The sequence below is a fragment of the Lagopus leucura genome, unplaced genomic scaffold (assembly GCF_019238085.1).
Source record: "Lagopus leucura isolate 7727_CA_CO unplaced genomic scaffold, USGS_WTPT01 Super-Scaffold_100008, whole genome shotgun sequence".
Taxonomy (NCBI): Eukaryota; Metazoa; Chordata; class Aves; order Galliformes; family Phasianidae; genus Lagopus; species Lagopus leucura.
The window spans coordinates 14,065,010-14,080,793 of record NW_024962265.1 but is presented as its reverse complement, the minus strand read 5'-3'; the positions used below and the strand labels follow the sequence as shown (position 1 = coordinate 14,080,793).

At 38.3% G+C, this 15,784-nt stretch overlaps 1 protein-coding gene across 1 annotated transcript in view; it reads left to right on the top strand.

Moving 5' to 3' along the window:
• Window positions 1-14,894, top strand: part of CUNH12orf40 (chromosome unknown C12orf40 homolog) — a 19,311-nt gene extending 4,417 nt beyond the window's left edge. The window contains exons 2-9 of the mRNA XM_042872735.1: window positions 6,324-6,459; window positions 7,217-7,349; window positions 8,108-8,174; window positions 8,611-8,808; window positions 10,675-10,781; window positions 13,283-13,812; window positions 14,062-14,134; window positions 14,771-14,894. Coding sequence (XP_042728669.1) covers window positions 6,324-6,459; window positions 7,217-7,349; window positions 8,108-8,174; window positions 8,611-8,808; window positions 10,675-10,781; window positions 13,283-13,812; window positions 14,062-14,134; window positions 14,771-14,894 — 1,368 coding nt within the window. The remainder of the gene's footprint in view (window positions 1-6,323; window positions 6,460-7,216; window positions 7,350-8,107; window positions 8,175-8,610; window positions 8,809-10,674; window positions 10,782-13,282; window positions 13,813-14,061; window positions 14,135-14,770) is intronic.
• Window positions 14,895-15,784: the final 890 nt, after the last annotated feature.

Here is a 15,784-nt window from a genome sequence, read left to right as displayed (position 1 = left end):
TATTTTATTTTATTTTATTTTATTTTATTTTATTTTATTTTATTTTATTTTATTTTCAGTAATGCATTCATAGTATTAAATAATTAGGTCAATGTTAAGGCATGTAAGTAAGTCTATATGGTATTTAAAAGTACCAGAAATTCCCACCCTGTACAGAGGACTCAAAAGCATTTTAGGTACTCTGCATGTTTTATATAGATATCTACAGATGGATTTAGTTACATAATACTAAATTTCAAGATCAAACATTTTGGAGAAAAATCAAAATTAGAAATATGTGAAATGGACATACGCCAAAATAATAAAAAGTAATGTTGTAAAATATTAAAACATTCAGATTTAACTGTGAGAGTTTCAGGGCTGTTTTTTTGCTGTTGTTGTTTTGTTTTTTAACTACACATTAGTGTACTTTTAGTGATCTCTTCCCTTGTTATAATCTGCATTAGACAAAGGTACTTTATGAGAAGTAATGTTACAATGGAAGATTCATAAAGAAACCAGTTCTCAGAAATGGTTTACAAAGACATTTTCCCTCTCTTTCACTCTTTCCAGATTTTGCATAAGCATCAGCAGTTCACTCAGAGCAAAGACTGTCCTGCTTAAGGAATGAAGGGTATTCAGATCTTCAGGATACAGTAAAGCTGTAGACAGCAAAAGACACTTTCATTTCTTGCAGTTTCATTTTAGTTAGCTTCTTCCTCTATGGGTTGGGACACAGTGTAGGAGCCAAACGTGTTTTGAGTCATCCATCCACCAAAGGGGATTTACTCAAAGCTGCATGTCAGAATCTGTGTGATCAATGTTTCCATACCAGCCCTCCTGGAGAAACCTGGTTTTCCATCACTTCCATCATACCACTTTGGACAGCTTTTCAACATCACTTTTAAGTGGAGCTGATTTGATAAAAAAGAAGCATGTCAGAGGGGAAACCTCAGTGCTGTAAGACCACAGCCGCTTTATTTTAGTAACAGGTGGAAAGCTGTTCTGAAGAGCCTGCAAAATAAATACTTTCTGAACAAATTACACCGAAGAGTTTTTAAAATGTTACAAATACGGAAAATCTTCAGGGTTTTTTTCTTCCTAGTACCAGTTGCTGACACACTGAGAGCATCTACTTATTCTGTTTATTTCACTTCCTGGAGAAGTAGTTAAGTTCCATGAAGCTCACCATCAGGAACTTTTAAAAATAAATAATGTCCTGCAGTTATTTAAAAGTCTGGCATCACTCCAAAACACAATCAACTCATTTGGAGTTTTCAAATATTGACAGTGAAGGTGCAATGTTTAGAGTCTCCGATCTTATTTCAGTGTTTACTTTGCCTTACAGAAGAAGAAATATTTTTAAATTTTATGACCATTTGAAAGGGTGCTTTGGCTTTATCTGGAGAGATGAATTCAGGGAGGGAAAGATTTCTTACATTAAAAGGAATTGTTTGAATCTGCCACATCACTTTTCTTTGATTCTACAAAGTACTGTTACCTACTGGATTCAGTAAATCAAGCAGAAATAAAAGTGTAGTTTTTTCCTTTAGATCCAGATAATGATGTGAAAGTGTAAGTGTAAGAGTAATACCAATACTGTGTTAGGGGAAAAAAAGACATTGTTAGACATAATATTAACATGTCAAACATTTACACAGGGTGGAAATACAAACGTAATAGAAACTGATCAAATGAGTTTAGTCTTTCATTGTGATCTGTCATAGTTGCTGATGAGTTGTGCACAAACTCTTCAAAATCTTCCATGTAAAGTATAAATATTTATAATCTAATGGTGCTACAATAAACAACAAGGCTTATTGATCAGAAATATCTGAGCTATCGCAACAATAACACATTCTGTCCAACAACTTTGTTCAATTTAACTGGTTATTTTAAAGAAGCAGGCATTTTCACTTTTCCAATCTTCTAGCCATGGATTCTATAAAAACACCATAAAAATTAAAGAAAATGCTTGGCTAATTTTTAATATTAGTCTTCTAACATCTACTCTGAGCACTCTGCTCACTGTTGTACCAACAGCTATCCAACAGGTACCTTGAAAAGTTAAGATTATTCAGTGCAGTAACACCATGGGAAATTTATATATAAAATTGTACTGGTGGTTTTCTAAGTGGCAGCGAGTTGCAGGCACAAGAGTGAGGGGAGCTGTGTTGTTCCTCATTCAGTCTTGGGACCTCCCACCCTTTTGTGAGGGTGTGCCATTATTTATCTCCAAAATCTTGTCAGACATTTCCAAGAATGAGGGTGCCTGCTAGCAACAAATGCTCATTGATTCCCCAGCATGCCTGGGGAAGAGCAGCATTTATCTCTTGCCCTACGAACTGTGCCAGTTGCAGCAGTGGCACTACAGGCTGAGCCTGACAGGCTGAATGTCAGCTGCTCTGTAACCCACTCCAACAGCTGTGCATTTCATGCACACGGGACAGCAAAAAGGCTTGTGATTCCTTGGCAAAGGGGAAATGGATTGTGTCAGCAGACTCTAAGGGACTGGCAGTGGCAGAAGAAGGGTGGCATCAGCCAGACGGTTGCCTACTGCACATCAGCCCTTTGCTCTCCTTGTTCTCCTGCTCTCTGTCTCTGTGTCACACTACCCCTCTTCTCTGTTAGCATTGGGAGCATGGAGATCAGCAGCCCTGGTGCTGCTGGTTAGGAGCAGGCCCCACAGGAGAGCCCTGCCCAGGGCTGCGCACCCACCGGGGCAGCTCCCCGTCCTCGTGGCTGTCGCCAGCTCTCCTCCTCCCCAGCACTGCCAGGGACAGCCCTCCCTGCTTCCTCAGCAGCAGAAAATGAACTGGGTGGGTGGCAGCCGGTGAGTGAAACTCTTCAGGGCCACCAGAAATGGCTCCATGCCAAGCAGCACAGCTCTGTGTTTCAGGCCTCGTGTCCCCTCAGAGACCCGCAGGGCCACGGCGTGGCCTGGCGTCCCCTCAGAGACCCGCAGGGCCACGGCGTGTGGCACCCCTGTGTCCCCTCACAGACTGTGCATATCTAAGATTCACTGAAATATTTTAAAAAATCACCTATGGGTTGATAACATTAAAAAAAATCCAGCATAATATTCAGTTTCTTTGGGTCCTGTACCTCTTACCAGTCAGAATTTTAACCCCTACTCTTTTTGTCAGCATTTGAAAGTGGCTTTGGTAAGCACGGTTTTATACTCATCCTGACAGTATGTGCAGAATCCAACTAAAATAAAGCCTTACGTATCTGTGAGGCTCTCCAGATAAATGGAGTTTCTGAAAGCTGCTGCAGAGGGTTGACCTGGGCTGCTTGTCAGGTGCCTACCTGTGTCACGCTGCCACAGGGAGAAAATGTGAAAGGAAAACCTTGTGGCTTGAGATAACAGCATTTCTTTTAAAAGAAAAGGAAAGTGCATGTGAAAGCAAAGGGAAAAAAAAACAACTATTCTCTACTCCCTATCCATGGACAATGTCTAGCCACTTGCTGGGAAGTAAGGCCTCAGCACGAGCAGCAGTTGCTTTGGAAGATTTGCCTTTGTACAAATGTACACCCCTGCCTACACCCCCACAATCTTTCTCTTGTGTTTTATTGACATCATAAGGTATGGAATAACCCTTTGGTAGATTTGGGTAAGATCCTGTGGCTGTGTTCCCAACCCATCTCTCACCCACCTGGTTGGAGCCAGCTCTGATGTGGTGCCAGCACTGCTCAGTGATAGCCAAAACATCTCTATGGTGTCACGGCTGCTCTGGCAACACATGCAGAGCACAGAACTATGTGGTATACATCATATATACACATATAATTTATATTTATGTACTTTATTTGTGTAATTATATGTAAATTTATATGCATGTGTTCAGAAAGAGCGTGGGTCCTTTCCAACTCAGGATATTCCATTCTGAGTGCTATAAATTTGGAGATAGTATTAAAAAAAAGAAAAAAAAAAGGTAATTCCAAGGATCTATTCCATATTTTTAACCATTACATAAATATGCAACTCTTACTTGACCCAAACATTGCACCCATATTCAATGTGTTCACAACAGTGACCCAGAACTCCTATTTTAAGCATGGTGTCCTGCAACCAATTGATTTAAAACTATGTTTAGCAAGTAGTTAAGGTATGGCTGTTTGCTATATAGCGCAAACAACAGCAGCTTAATACAAGTTGTACTGACAACCTCTTTAATCTCTCTTATTTTTTTTCCTAATGTTCACAATATGCCATAATGTGCTGAAAGGCAGAAAGATGCGATGTGCTCTTTTGCTTTCTTTGTTAATGTGGTTTTGTAACTGTGTTGCAGCATGAAATTGAAAATTAGAATAAATATTGACAGAGATTTCTTGCTGTGTTTTAAAAGAAGTGAAGATTTGATGAATTGTTTCATTGCAAGTTAAATACCTGCAAGTTTTTCCTTCTGAATGTTCAATATGTTTTATATCCCTGAGATAGAATGGGACATAGCCTTACTTAAGTAAACCAGGACCAGGCAAAGTGACTTCATCAGAGTTATGTTGAGTTTGCTACCTCAAGGTTTGACCCATTATAGCTGAATTTGCTTGCAAAATTCTCAGTAACATTTATGTAAAGCTCAGTCCACGACTCAAGGTTGTACCTTTATAATTAAAACAATAATTATTTGCATCTTTCAGGAGCAGAGTCATACTAAAGCAGGAAAGGAGAAAGCAAAAGGTAAATGGTTCTAGCCACCATGGATTTTATGTTATGCAATTGATTGTGTTGTTTCACTGTGAAAAATCTTTCAAAGCAATAGGAGTGAGGCACAGAACTGTAGCGTAACACTTATGTGTTTGCCTGACTGTACTTAACTTTTAGAACAGAAGTCTTTTTCTAGGTTGACTACACTGAATTCCAGCAGCAAGAGGAGGGAGGAGGAGAAGGCATGAATGAACAAATGAATGCTCCCAATTCAAGTTTTACTGAATTGCTTCTGGTACTACATTTTGATTGCTGAAGCAGCAGCTGTTTTCAGTAGATGCTAACAGATTGGAAAGTTAAAGACTGTAATACAATACATGGAAAAAAGTTACCAAAAACATGTTGGGTATATTAATCACACGTAATCTACAAGAAAATCCCTTGTCATGTAATTCAGGATGACAGAAGGAGAAGTTCAGAAGAAAAGCCTGTCCTTTTTTTGTCTTAGGGTCTTCAGTTTTTAATATCCCTCTTCTGTTTAAAGTGAAGATGTAACATTAATTTATTCATTTTTGGGGCTTGCTACTAAAGATTTTTGAGATGATTATTAATACTCCTACAAAATGGAGATTTTCTTTACTTAATGTCTACAAATAGAATTCCAGTGTTACACAGAATTTTCTTCTTGATATATTTAGAATTACAGTCATATTTCTTCTTGTTCCTTGCAACATGAAGCATTTCCAAAGTCCCAGTCATAGAGGTTTTTCTTCTTTCCCTTTTGTCTCTGTCTTTCTTTTTTTTTTTTTTTTTTTTTTTTTTTTTGGTCACAAGACCCTATTTATTGCATCAAGCAAGAGAAGTTTGAAGAACAAGACACCCTTTGTGTCAATTTAGATGGCAATGACTAATAATCTTGCTGATTTATTTGCCTGCTGGTTACTATAAGCTGCCTAAAAAGCACGGGTTTAATTTTTTTTAAAGACTTCTTTTCCTTGCAGGATTTTGAGATGTCTTTTACTTTGAAAAATGCTTTTAATGATCACATACAGAAGTTGAGATGCAAGTATATAAGGACTAAGTTTTTGGCATCAAGAGAAAAATAACCTATTTTGAATATCACAGAATCAGAGAATCAGAGAATGATTGGGGTTGGAACAGACCTTAAAGCCCATCCAGGTCCAACCCCCTGCCATGGGCAGGGTTGTCACTCACCAGATTAAGGCCCCATCAAGACTCGGAGCCCCATCCAACCCAGCCTTTACACCTTCAGGGATGGAGCATCCACAGCTTCTCTGGGCAGCTTGTATGAGTGCTTTGCTACTCCAAAAGGAAAAAATACCTTGTAATATCTAATCTAAATCTCCCCTATTCTAGTTTAAAACCATTTTCCCTTGTTCTGTCATTATCAGATCATGTAAAAAGTCAGTCTCCCTATAGTTCACAAGCTCCATTTAAGTTCTGGAAGGCTGCAATGGATTCTCCTTAAATATGACCAAATTATACTAGAATTACTTTTCAAAATAATAAAAAAAAAAAATCAAGTTATAATAGACTGATTGTGTGAATTTGGAAAAATTTAAACGTGTTTTTATTTATAAGAACTGCATCAAAATATTTATATATTCCACTGAAGTGGTACAAAGCTTCTGTCAGAAACTTATTCTCTCTTTTAATCTCTCTTTTAAAAAAACAGGAATTCTTTGAGAAGAAAAAACTCAAATCAAAGATGAAGCTTCTGGGAGTATCGTCTCCTAAAAGTTCAGCAGTCAGCTTAGATCTCCTCAATCTGTATGTTGTTAACCAGATATCGACCAAAAAAGACAGCACTGGTGAGTTTGTGGTAACAGCACTCTGACCTCATTGCTAACAGAATCACTTATCTTTTATTATCACTGCTGTTATTTCTTTTTCCATTGTGTTGAAACTTAATGCTTAAATAGTCATTTATTTAAAAAATAGAAAATAGCGATTAAATACGACAGTAATGACTGAATAAAAAGTGAGGACATAAGAAAAATCAAGTGACCTATTTCAGCTTTATAGCCTTGCACACTTATGAATTTCCCTCATGCCATGTTTTAATTTTACCCTACCTTCACTTCTTTTTCCCTTTGCCATTAAATCGGACCATTTGTGTTCCGCTTATAGTACAGTAACTTCTTTTTCTTTCTTTTTTTTTTGGTATTTGGAATAGAAGGTTTGTTCTACCCACAGTATCTTTGTTATAATCTGTCATTAAGCTCCACTCAAAATCTCTACAACTTGAGTTCTAACTCTTATCTTCTGTGACATCTTTACAACAGGACTGGGGCGCAGTTGCTGTCCTGTGCTCAGAAAGATTTGAAGGTGGCTGATTAGGGCAACACAGCCTGTCCACAGACAGCAGTTGCCCCACAGTTTTGTGCTATGGTGCCCATTAGAATAGAGCTCTTACATTACTGGTAAGAAAACAAAACAGAAGTTTTAAATGGATAAAGCAGTTTGAGAAACCCGAAACAACTTCTTTGGTACTGTAATGAAAAAATTAGGGAGCTCAAAGCTTAGTCTCTACGTCCAGTGCTGACCTTCCAAATACTTTCACCACAGGCAACCTGAAAAAGCCAGTCCATGTTGATATAACTGAAAATGTAAAGGCACCTTTTAGAAGGAACAACCTAGAGCTTCCCAGGTCACCATTACGAAACCAATTTACAGCACACTTAGATGACATCAAGAACAGGTACTTGTTTAAAACGGGCTGTAATTAACGATCATAAAGTTCTGTGAAAGGTGTTTCACAATTTATTTTCATTTGATTTCTAAAGAAGTTAAAAGGAGTTACCATTGCAATACAGATCTACCTTGTGTGTATTTATTAACATGGATGAAAGCACGTACTTTGGTGGCAACAAGATAACTGGGAGAAGGGGGTCTATGCTAATACAGTAGCACAGGAGCATAGAAAGACTAATCTGAAACTGGTTGGTCTCTTGATCTTTAGATCAGCGGATCCCTTTTACTTCTGTACTCATGAGTGTCTTGCCTAGAAAAGACTGAACAAATATTTATCTGGGGTATTAAGTATGCCTAAATATCCATTGGTAAGACACTGTTTTCATGACTGCTTCTGACATTCCAGGGATACTCTAATCATCAGAGTAAGGAAACATACTCTAAACTCAGAGCTGTACACAAAGTTCAGAGCTTTAAATATACAGATGTATTACTTTATTCATGTCATGTTGTTCGTACACTGAGTTCCTATCACAGAGCAGACTATTCAAACAGCATTTTCTACTTACATTGTTTGCCATCCAATTTCAGGCATGCTTAAGTGACTGACTTACAGACTGGCTGCTCAAAATTGCATACAAATCAAGGGTTTTTTAAACATCTGGAGAAATACTGTTAAATTAATTTGAAATTAATACTCTGGTTAGGAAGTTTTCAATCTTACAGATCTTACATTTCAGAGGCTGTTTTTATTCATTTTACAAGGTTACAAGAGCAAGTACTGGACAGCAGAAGGCAGCATCTCTTAGAAAAAGAAAAATACCAACATCAAGTAAGTTTATTGGTCTCAGTGATGTCAAGTTAAAAATATGTAGCAATGTTTTTTTTAAGTGGTTGTTCATAATGATCAGATTTAATGAGTACTTACATGTGAAAAGGCTTATTCTTTAAGACTACATTGATGTGTTAATTGCCAATCATATTTCATACTTTTTTTTCTGCTATTTCTTACAAGTATTATGAAAAGCTCCACTTGTTTTGGGCGTTCTCCAAAACATTTAGAAATACCTGTGCTCTGAACTAGTCACAAAGGACAGATTATGGGAAAGGGACTAAGGCCAACATATCAGAATATATGAACATTTTTTCTTGAACATGGTATATCTGAAAAGAGATGTAAAAAGTTTAGAAAGGTTGGATCCTTTTCAACTATGCTTAGATGATAACAATGTTAGATAAATCAAATCTCTTTGCCATCTCTTATCTAGTTGACACAAGTAACAGAACTTACTTACGCTGAATGTACGGAACGTGAAGACAACACAGCAACAACTTTTAGCACCTGTCCATTGTCCCCTTCTATTTTTTGGTCCTCTAACTGTGCACAGTTTTCAGAAGAAAATTTCAGTACAAAACTAATGGGTGACCCTTGGGAGCAGACTTATGAAGATAAGCTAATGAAACAGGTTTGATTAATATTTTATTACTTTCTCTATTTGAGGCATAAAATTAGCATTATGGTGAAGATAATGATTAACAAGAAAAACTTCTAGGCTGATGGCAATGAATATTCCATAAATACATATGTATTTCTTTTACTGTCTGGAATAGATTTAATTGAGCCTTTGTTCACTGAGCTTTCAGTACTGTTGGTATCTGCACAAAGATTACAGTGGTGAGGACAGCTTCTCAGTGACAAGAAATAAACAAATGTTATGTATATGCAAAAACCAGGAAAGTACTAGTTTATCAGCCTCATCTCTGTCCTGAAAAGATTATGGAACCTCACCTCCTGGATGCTGTTTAAAGTTCTGTGAAGAACAAGAAAGTGTTTGAGAGAAGTCAGCATAGGTTTACCATGGCCATGCTATGCTATGCCTGACCTTAATTCTGTGATGAAACGACTTGCCCTGTGGATAAGGAACAGCAGTGGGTATTATTTACTATGACCTTAGGAAGGCTTTTGACAAGGTTTATTGTGGTATCTTAGTAGCCAAAGTGGGGTGGTATGAACCAGATGAGTGGGTGACAAATTGGGTAAAAAAATCAGCTGTACCATTTTGCTGAAAGTCCATGGGCTAAAGTCTAATTGGCAACTGGTCAATAATGGTAGGATGCCCAGGGTTTGGTATCAAGTCTGATACATCTTATCAGATACATGATTTGGACAACAAGACAGATTGCACCCACAACATCACAACAGGTTCATAAATGAAACCAAAAATTGTCAGAGTGGTCATTACAGTAGCAGGGCTGCTATTCAGAGGCATCTTGTGAATCTGAAGGCTGACAGGAACCTCATAAAGTTCAACACAGAGAAATGCACGTCTTGCACCTCAGAAGAAATTACCCCACGTATCTGTGCAGGTGGGGATTTGACTGAGTAGGCAGCAGCTTTGCAGGGAAGGACCTGAGGGTGCCAGAGGATAACAAGTTGTACATGAGTCAGCAGTGCATCCATGTTGCAGGAAAGGCCAGCTAAATACAGGGCTGTGTTAGAGAGAGTTTATCCAGCACTCAAAGGCGAGTGATTATTCCCCGCAAAAAAACAACCAACCAAACAAACAAAAAGTGTTAGAACACATCTGAAATACTGTGCCCACTTTGAGTCCCCCCCAGTCCAAAAGAGAGATCAACAAAGTGGAGGAAGACTAATGGAGGGCCACAAAAATGTCAAGGGGATTGGAGCTCCTGATGAACATGGAGACTGAATGAAGAGGGTTTGCATAGCATGGGTAAGAGAAGGTTTAAAGAGAATGAGGAGGGGAACTCGTTGCTGTCTTCCAGAATCCAGGCAGCACAGAGCCAGAGATTCCCCATGTAATGACAAGTAGTAAAAATCACAAGTTTAAACACTGGAAATTCTGCTTGCGTAGAAAAAGTTGTCACAAAAGTAGCTGAGCACCAAAATCGGTCGTCTCAGTCCTGAACAGATCTGAGCAATCTGGACTGAAGCTGGCCTTGCCTTGAGCAGGAGGGTGGGTTAGTTTCCTCTCAGAGCCTTTCCATACAATAGCATTCTACGGTTTTGTCTTCTGCAGTGAAGCATCAGCTTGCTACAGTCTATCCAGCTTGCTGAAATGATGGGGGCGTGGGATACTTAAAAAGGTGTTTTGCATGTTAGCAGTGACATGCAAATACAAAGAAGTATGAATTGTACAGAACTCGCTTGGGCGGTAATGTCTTGGCCTTTACTGGAAAGATAAAATTGAGGGAAAATAAGTAAAAGAAACTAAGATAGAAAATATGTATATTGTTTGCAAACCCAGTTTTGAATTTTAAAACACTGCAACTATAGATTCAGAGTTTTATAACTTGGACCATTTTCTCAGTCAAGAACTATTTCTGAGCAAGACCCATGGATTTCAAATCACTCAGGCCAGTGTATTTTCAGGAAGTCTGACACAGAGCCTCAGGATCTACTTACGCCATCGCACAGGTAGGCTGCCTTCCTGATTTTACATTAGAGAAATAGTGACCATTAAGTTAGAGGAATACTAAAATCATCTGAAATTTATTTCCACGTGATTTTTCACTGATTTCTAGTGCTCATGAATAGGAATTGATATCAAATAGAGAGACTGAACAAGCAAAGCTATTAAAATTTGCTGAAAGACAGTAAAATGCGATTTTGGTAGGCTTTTGGAACCATGGTCTACTTTTGTGGTGTTGTAAACAGGATGGTATTTTGTAATTCATCCAGAAGCATGGATTTAGCAAGGGGATTGGCTAAGAGAAGGGCAGCTGCTGGCACTCTCATTAGTTCTGCTCTTTGTAACAAGTGATGACCCCGATGCCTCAGCACTTCACTTACATTACTTACATTGAGGATTCCAGGGAAAAAGTATTTACTCTCCTATTTCATGTGCAATTCTGCTGTAGCTTTTTAAAAATCATCATTATTTTATAATTGATTAAAAACACTTTTATAAGAACAGAAAGGTATGGACAGACAACAAGAGAATGGACAGAAGCTTTGAATTGATTTCTCTTGCATGTGCTGATCACGAGTTTTTTCAGTCACGGAGGATTTAAGGCCAGACAAATTTGTTCTGTTTGTTTCCAGGAGTTCTTACCACCTATCTAGGGGTCTTATTTTCCATTTTTCTTTTTATTCTGTAAGTCTGCTCAAGGTTGCATCAATCTCTAGATGTAGATGAGGTAGAGCCAAAAAAGGTCATATATTACTTGGCAGTTCCTGGGTCCAGCAGCTTGTTTACCTGGGGCACCAAGGCACTGATTAGCTACTGATGATGTGATACAAGATGGACATATGAGCTTCCACTCTTAGCCACCTGAACATTCTCTCTCCTCATGGATTTCACAGTTTCTCCAGCAGAGCCCAAAATCAGGATAGCATTCACCTTGCCATATATCTTGGTAACTTCCTGATGAATATCTCGATGTTAAAGCCCCATGTAACCTTACATTGCCTACATCTCCCTTCTAATTTCTCCACAGACTCTCAGGCTTGCTCTCTGCTTATGACACCTCCCACAGCCTCTGCCCATTCACGACTCACTGACAACATTCCATCTCCTTTTCCAACAATTCGTCTGATCCATTTTTGTGTTTTGTCCATGTTTTGTTGTCATCCATTACACTCATTAATTCTTTTATCTCAATACCTGTCAGCTCTCCTAGAGAGGGAGTTTCTTTTGATGTATACGAGAAGCATGAACTTATACAATCATTTAATGAAAACGTAATGATGTAAGAACTGTGCACCGACCTGTGACCCTTCATGGTCATTAAATGTTGACTAAAAATGTAGATATCCTCTATTTTTCCCTCTGTGTCATACCTGTCCATTTCCTCATCTTCAATTACCTTTTACATAGCATTACAAAATGTTCAGCAAGAATGGAGAAGGCGCCTCTGTTTTGCACCACAAAATGTTTTTACCTTCCTCACTTGACTGCATCCAGGTTTCTCCCAAAACAAACTCCAGTGTGATTATTCTTTTAAAACTAAGGCATGGGTTTTACATAAGTAGAGGGCACCACTTTCTCCCTTAAGTTCTCTAGGATCTTTTTCCAATTCCAAGCGTTTTCTGGTCAAGACATTACAGAATTTTTCTTCACTAAGTTTTTACTCTGGTACTTTTCCATTTTCAAGTTCCATTGATAGCACTGCTCTTTTAATTAATTTATTTATTTTAAAATAAAAGGCATGTTTTGTATTCTCTGTGTCCCAGAAAACTCTTAACTCTCTGCTCAGATCTTCAGAAAGGTCACTCAAGAGATCAAGCTTAGAAAGAAGTGGTAAAAAAAAGCTAGAGTAAGATTCAAGTGAGTGCAGGACAGCTTTCATGCTAATGATAAGCATGATAGCATCTTCAAAAACACTGCTATGAGAAGAAGGGGAGGAAAGTATGAGCAAAACAAAATGTCTAAATGGTCTTCTAACACTAGATCAGAAAAGTTCTGTGCTTAAATAGGGTTACTGAGCAATGCTACACAAGAAGTCACTGCTAAAGAGACCAGGAGTGAAACAATGCATGGGTCTTACTGCGGGCTTTCAGCACGGGAGCGGACTGTTCGATACCTTTTGACAGATCAAAGAAGCTGTCAAGCTGTCATCCTCTTCTTTTTACTCTTAATCCACAGTGTTTGGTCATTTGAGTGGAGCAGCAGTGACATACTGTGGTTGGTTTTATAAATCACAGTTCCCTACTGAATGTGATGACATGCTGAGTGTCTCTGTGCGTTTGGAGATGCAGTGAAAGAGCCCTGCTTAAATCAGCCTTACTACACGTGTAAATAAAACACAGGACACTCATTCTGTGGCAGTAACATGCATTCAGAGCAGAAGCAAGTGTGTTGAGCAGTGAAGTCTTTGAAATTTTGTATCAATTTGATAATCTGTAAAGTTAGCAGTTAGGATTTTGCTTATTTGTATACAAAGCAAGTTATATTTTTTTTCTCCCCTCCTCCAAAGGCTAGACTATATGAATTCTGCCAGGAAAGACCCAGTGATAATGGCCAGTGAAGAATCAGAAAGCACAGAAGGAATAAAAGAACTATTGTTTGGTGTCATGAAAGAAACTGCAGACCTGAGAGTTCCTCAAGATGAAACTGATTGTCCTTTTCTGGCCGTGTTTGGAGATGAGAGCCAACCAATCTATAATAAAGCTTCCACAAAGCATTGTCATCCTTTTGTTAACCAAAACACTGCTCCCGTTTTTCTCATTGATCCCGGTGATAGAAATCAAATGACCAACAGAAACTGCACATACAATAGTGGAGAGGCTCATCCTGCAATTCATGCAAGAAAAAATTCCGTAGACAGACACCGTAAAGGGCTTCTCACAGCTCCAGAACAGGTTTTACGTGAAAACAACAGCGCACCATTTGCAAACTACAAGAGAAACAGCCTTCATAAAAGCCACCTTCAGGGCTGTCATGATGGACAGCTGTACTTAATGTCGCCTGGGAGCAAAGAGAAACCTTCAACATCTGAAAAAAGTGGTGAGTGTCAGCAAGTTCAGGATGGACATTCTGTGTTTCATTCTCCTTTCAGTCGTCTCATGCTACTTTTTTTTAATAAACAGATGTGTGTTTGCCCTGACCCAAAACGTGTTATCAATCTTTGCATTGCAGCAATGCAATTTTAAATCCAGTTAGTGAAGTTACTTTTACAAGTTGATAGAAGGAGTTATTTTCAAGCCATATTTATGCTTTTGCACTTTTAAATTGAGGTTTACTTTTTGATTTTAGAAACATATGGTTATTATCGTGATCAGCAGATTAATTTAAAGGAGAACATGCAGAACCATTCAAGAAATAAAAGGTGAGTGCAATAAAAATTGTCAATCTATTAATTAGTGATAGCTGCAGAGACCTTCCTGAACTGGAGAAATCCTGTCTAAGAGGACAAGGTGGCAAAAATTCTAAACAGTGTTAATGAAGATCCAAGTTATCCCAGTGAAAATAATCATGACTAATGTGAATAAACTTATGTGCATGTAAGCTATTTGTTGTACCATTGTACACCTGCTTGGAATAACTACATAGGAAGATTCTGTGATAGAACAGATCTGAGTCCCTGCAGGTGAGTTGTCGCTCTGATCTGACCTCTAAAACACCCTGTCCACTTCCATTGCCCACACAGAACATCAGTGTCTTCCCTGCACCAAATGTGGCACATGTGGCATATGTGAGTGCCCCACGTTTTGCACTGAGGTGCTTTTGTCACATATCCACAGTCACCTCATGCTACATTCTACGAACACACAAACAAACAAACCAAAACTTAGAGATTCTTGTTGCTAAATCTCACGTTCAGAAATAAATTCCAGTATTTCAGTAGGGGAAAACATTTCCTGATCACTGGCAAAAAAAAAAAAAAAAAGTCAGAAGTAATTTAGAAAGCAAACAAAAGCAAGGGAGAAGTCACTTACCAGAGAACTCTGTTTGCATCCCATAGAGATGAACCTGCGAAAGAATCGGTCTGGAAACAGAACCAGCTTTTTGAATTAGAAGAGGTAACTTTTTATAAACATTTTTGCATTACCTACTACCAGAGTGTTTACATCATTCGTTTAGAGTAGAAAAGAAGTATCCAGAACAGTTAGAAATTGAAATTACTTTATCTGAATTTATGTTTGTGGAATCTCCTTGTCTTTGTTGCTTTATATGGAAAGTCCAGAAAGAACAATTTCTAGTTAAATGGTTCAGATAACAGTCTTTTAGTCTTTTAGGTCCATAATAGTCTGATTCACATCCAAGCTGATGCCTGAAATACATCTTACAAGGTACTCCTTACCCCACGTTATGATTCTGACGCAGTGTCCAAAGACTGTATGGAGGATATTTCAGTATTGTAATGAAGTTTTCTGCCAGTATATACATAAAATCTTCTGTAGATGTTTTGCCCACAGCTGTACTGCTCAGGGTTTTGTATTCCTTAACACAGTTTGCAGTGAACTCAAGGTGTTACTCCTTCGTGTAATACAGAAACTGAATGTTCTTCACTTAATTAACCCGGGGCACTGATCCAGCTCACTCATTGTTAATGCTTGTTTTTGAAAGTTTGCAAAAGCACAGCGGGAAGAGTACAACTCTGGAGTGAGTTCAAACCCTCACAGGATGGAGCAGGGTTAGTATCATTTGGATACCATTACGCACACATCAGATTTTTCTCTACTTACGAAAATGAAACTTACTTTTAAATCCAGGGAAAAGTATGTTCAACTTTTTAGGATGTTACATTTTATGAGCACTTCTATTTTTATTCACTAGCATTACCAGGTAACTAAGTATTCACTTTCCCTTGAAGAGATAAATTCAGATTAACTTATGTCTGGTGAGTATTATCCACGTGTTTTTCATTTGGGTCCCTTAAACTGCTAAGCCAGCTCTGAAAGTAGGGGGAGCTGCAAACAAACAAACAAACTAACTAACTAACAAATAAATAATAATTCACCAGTGAGATCAGGTG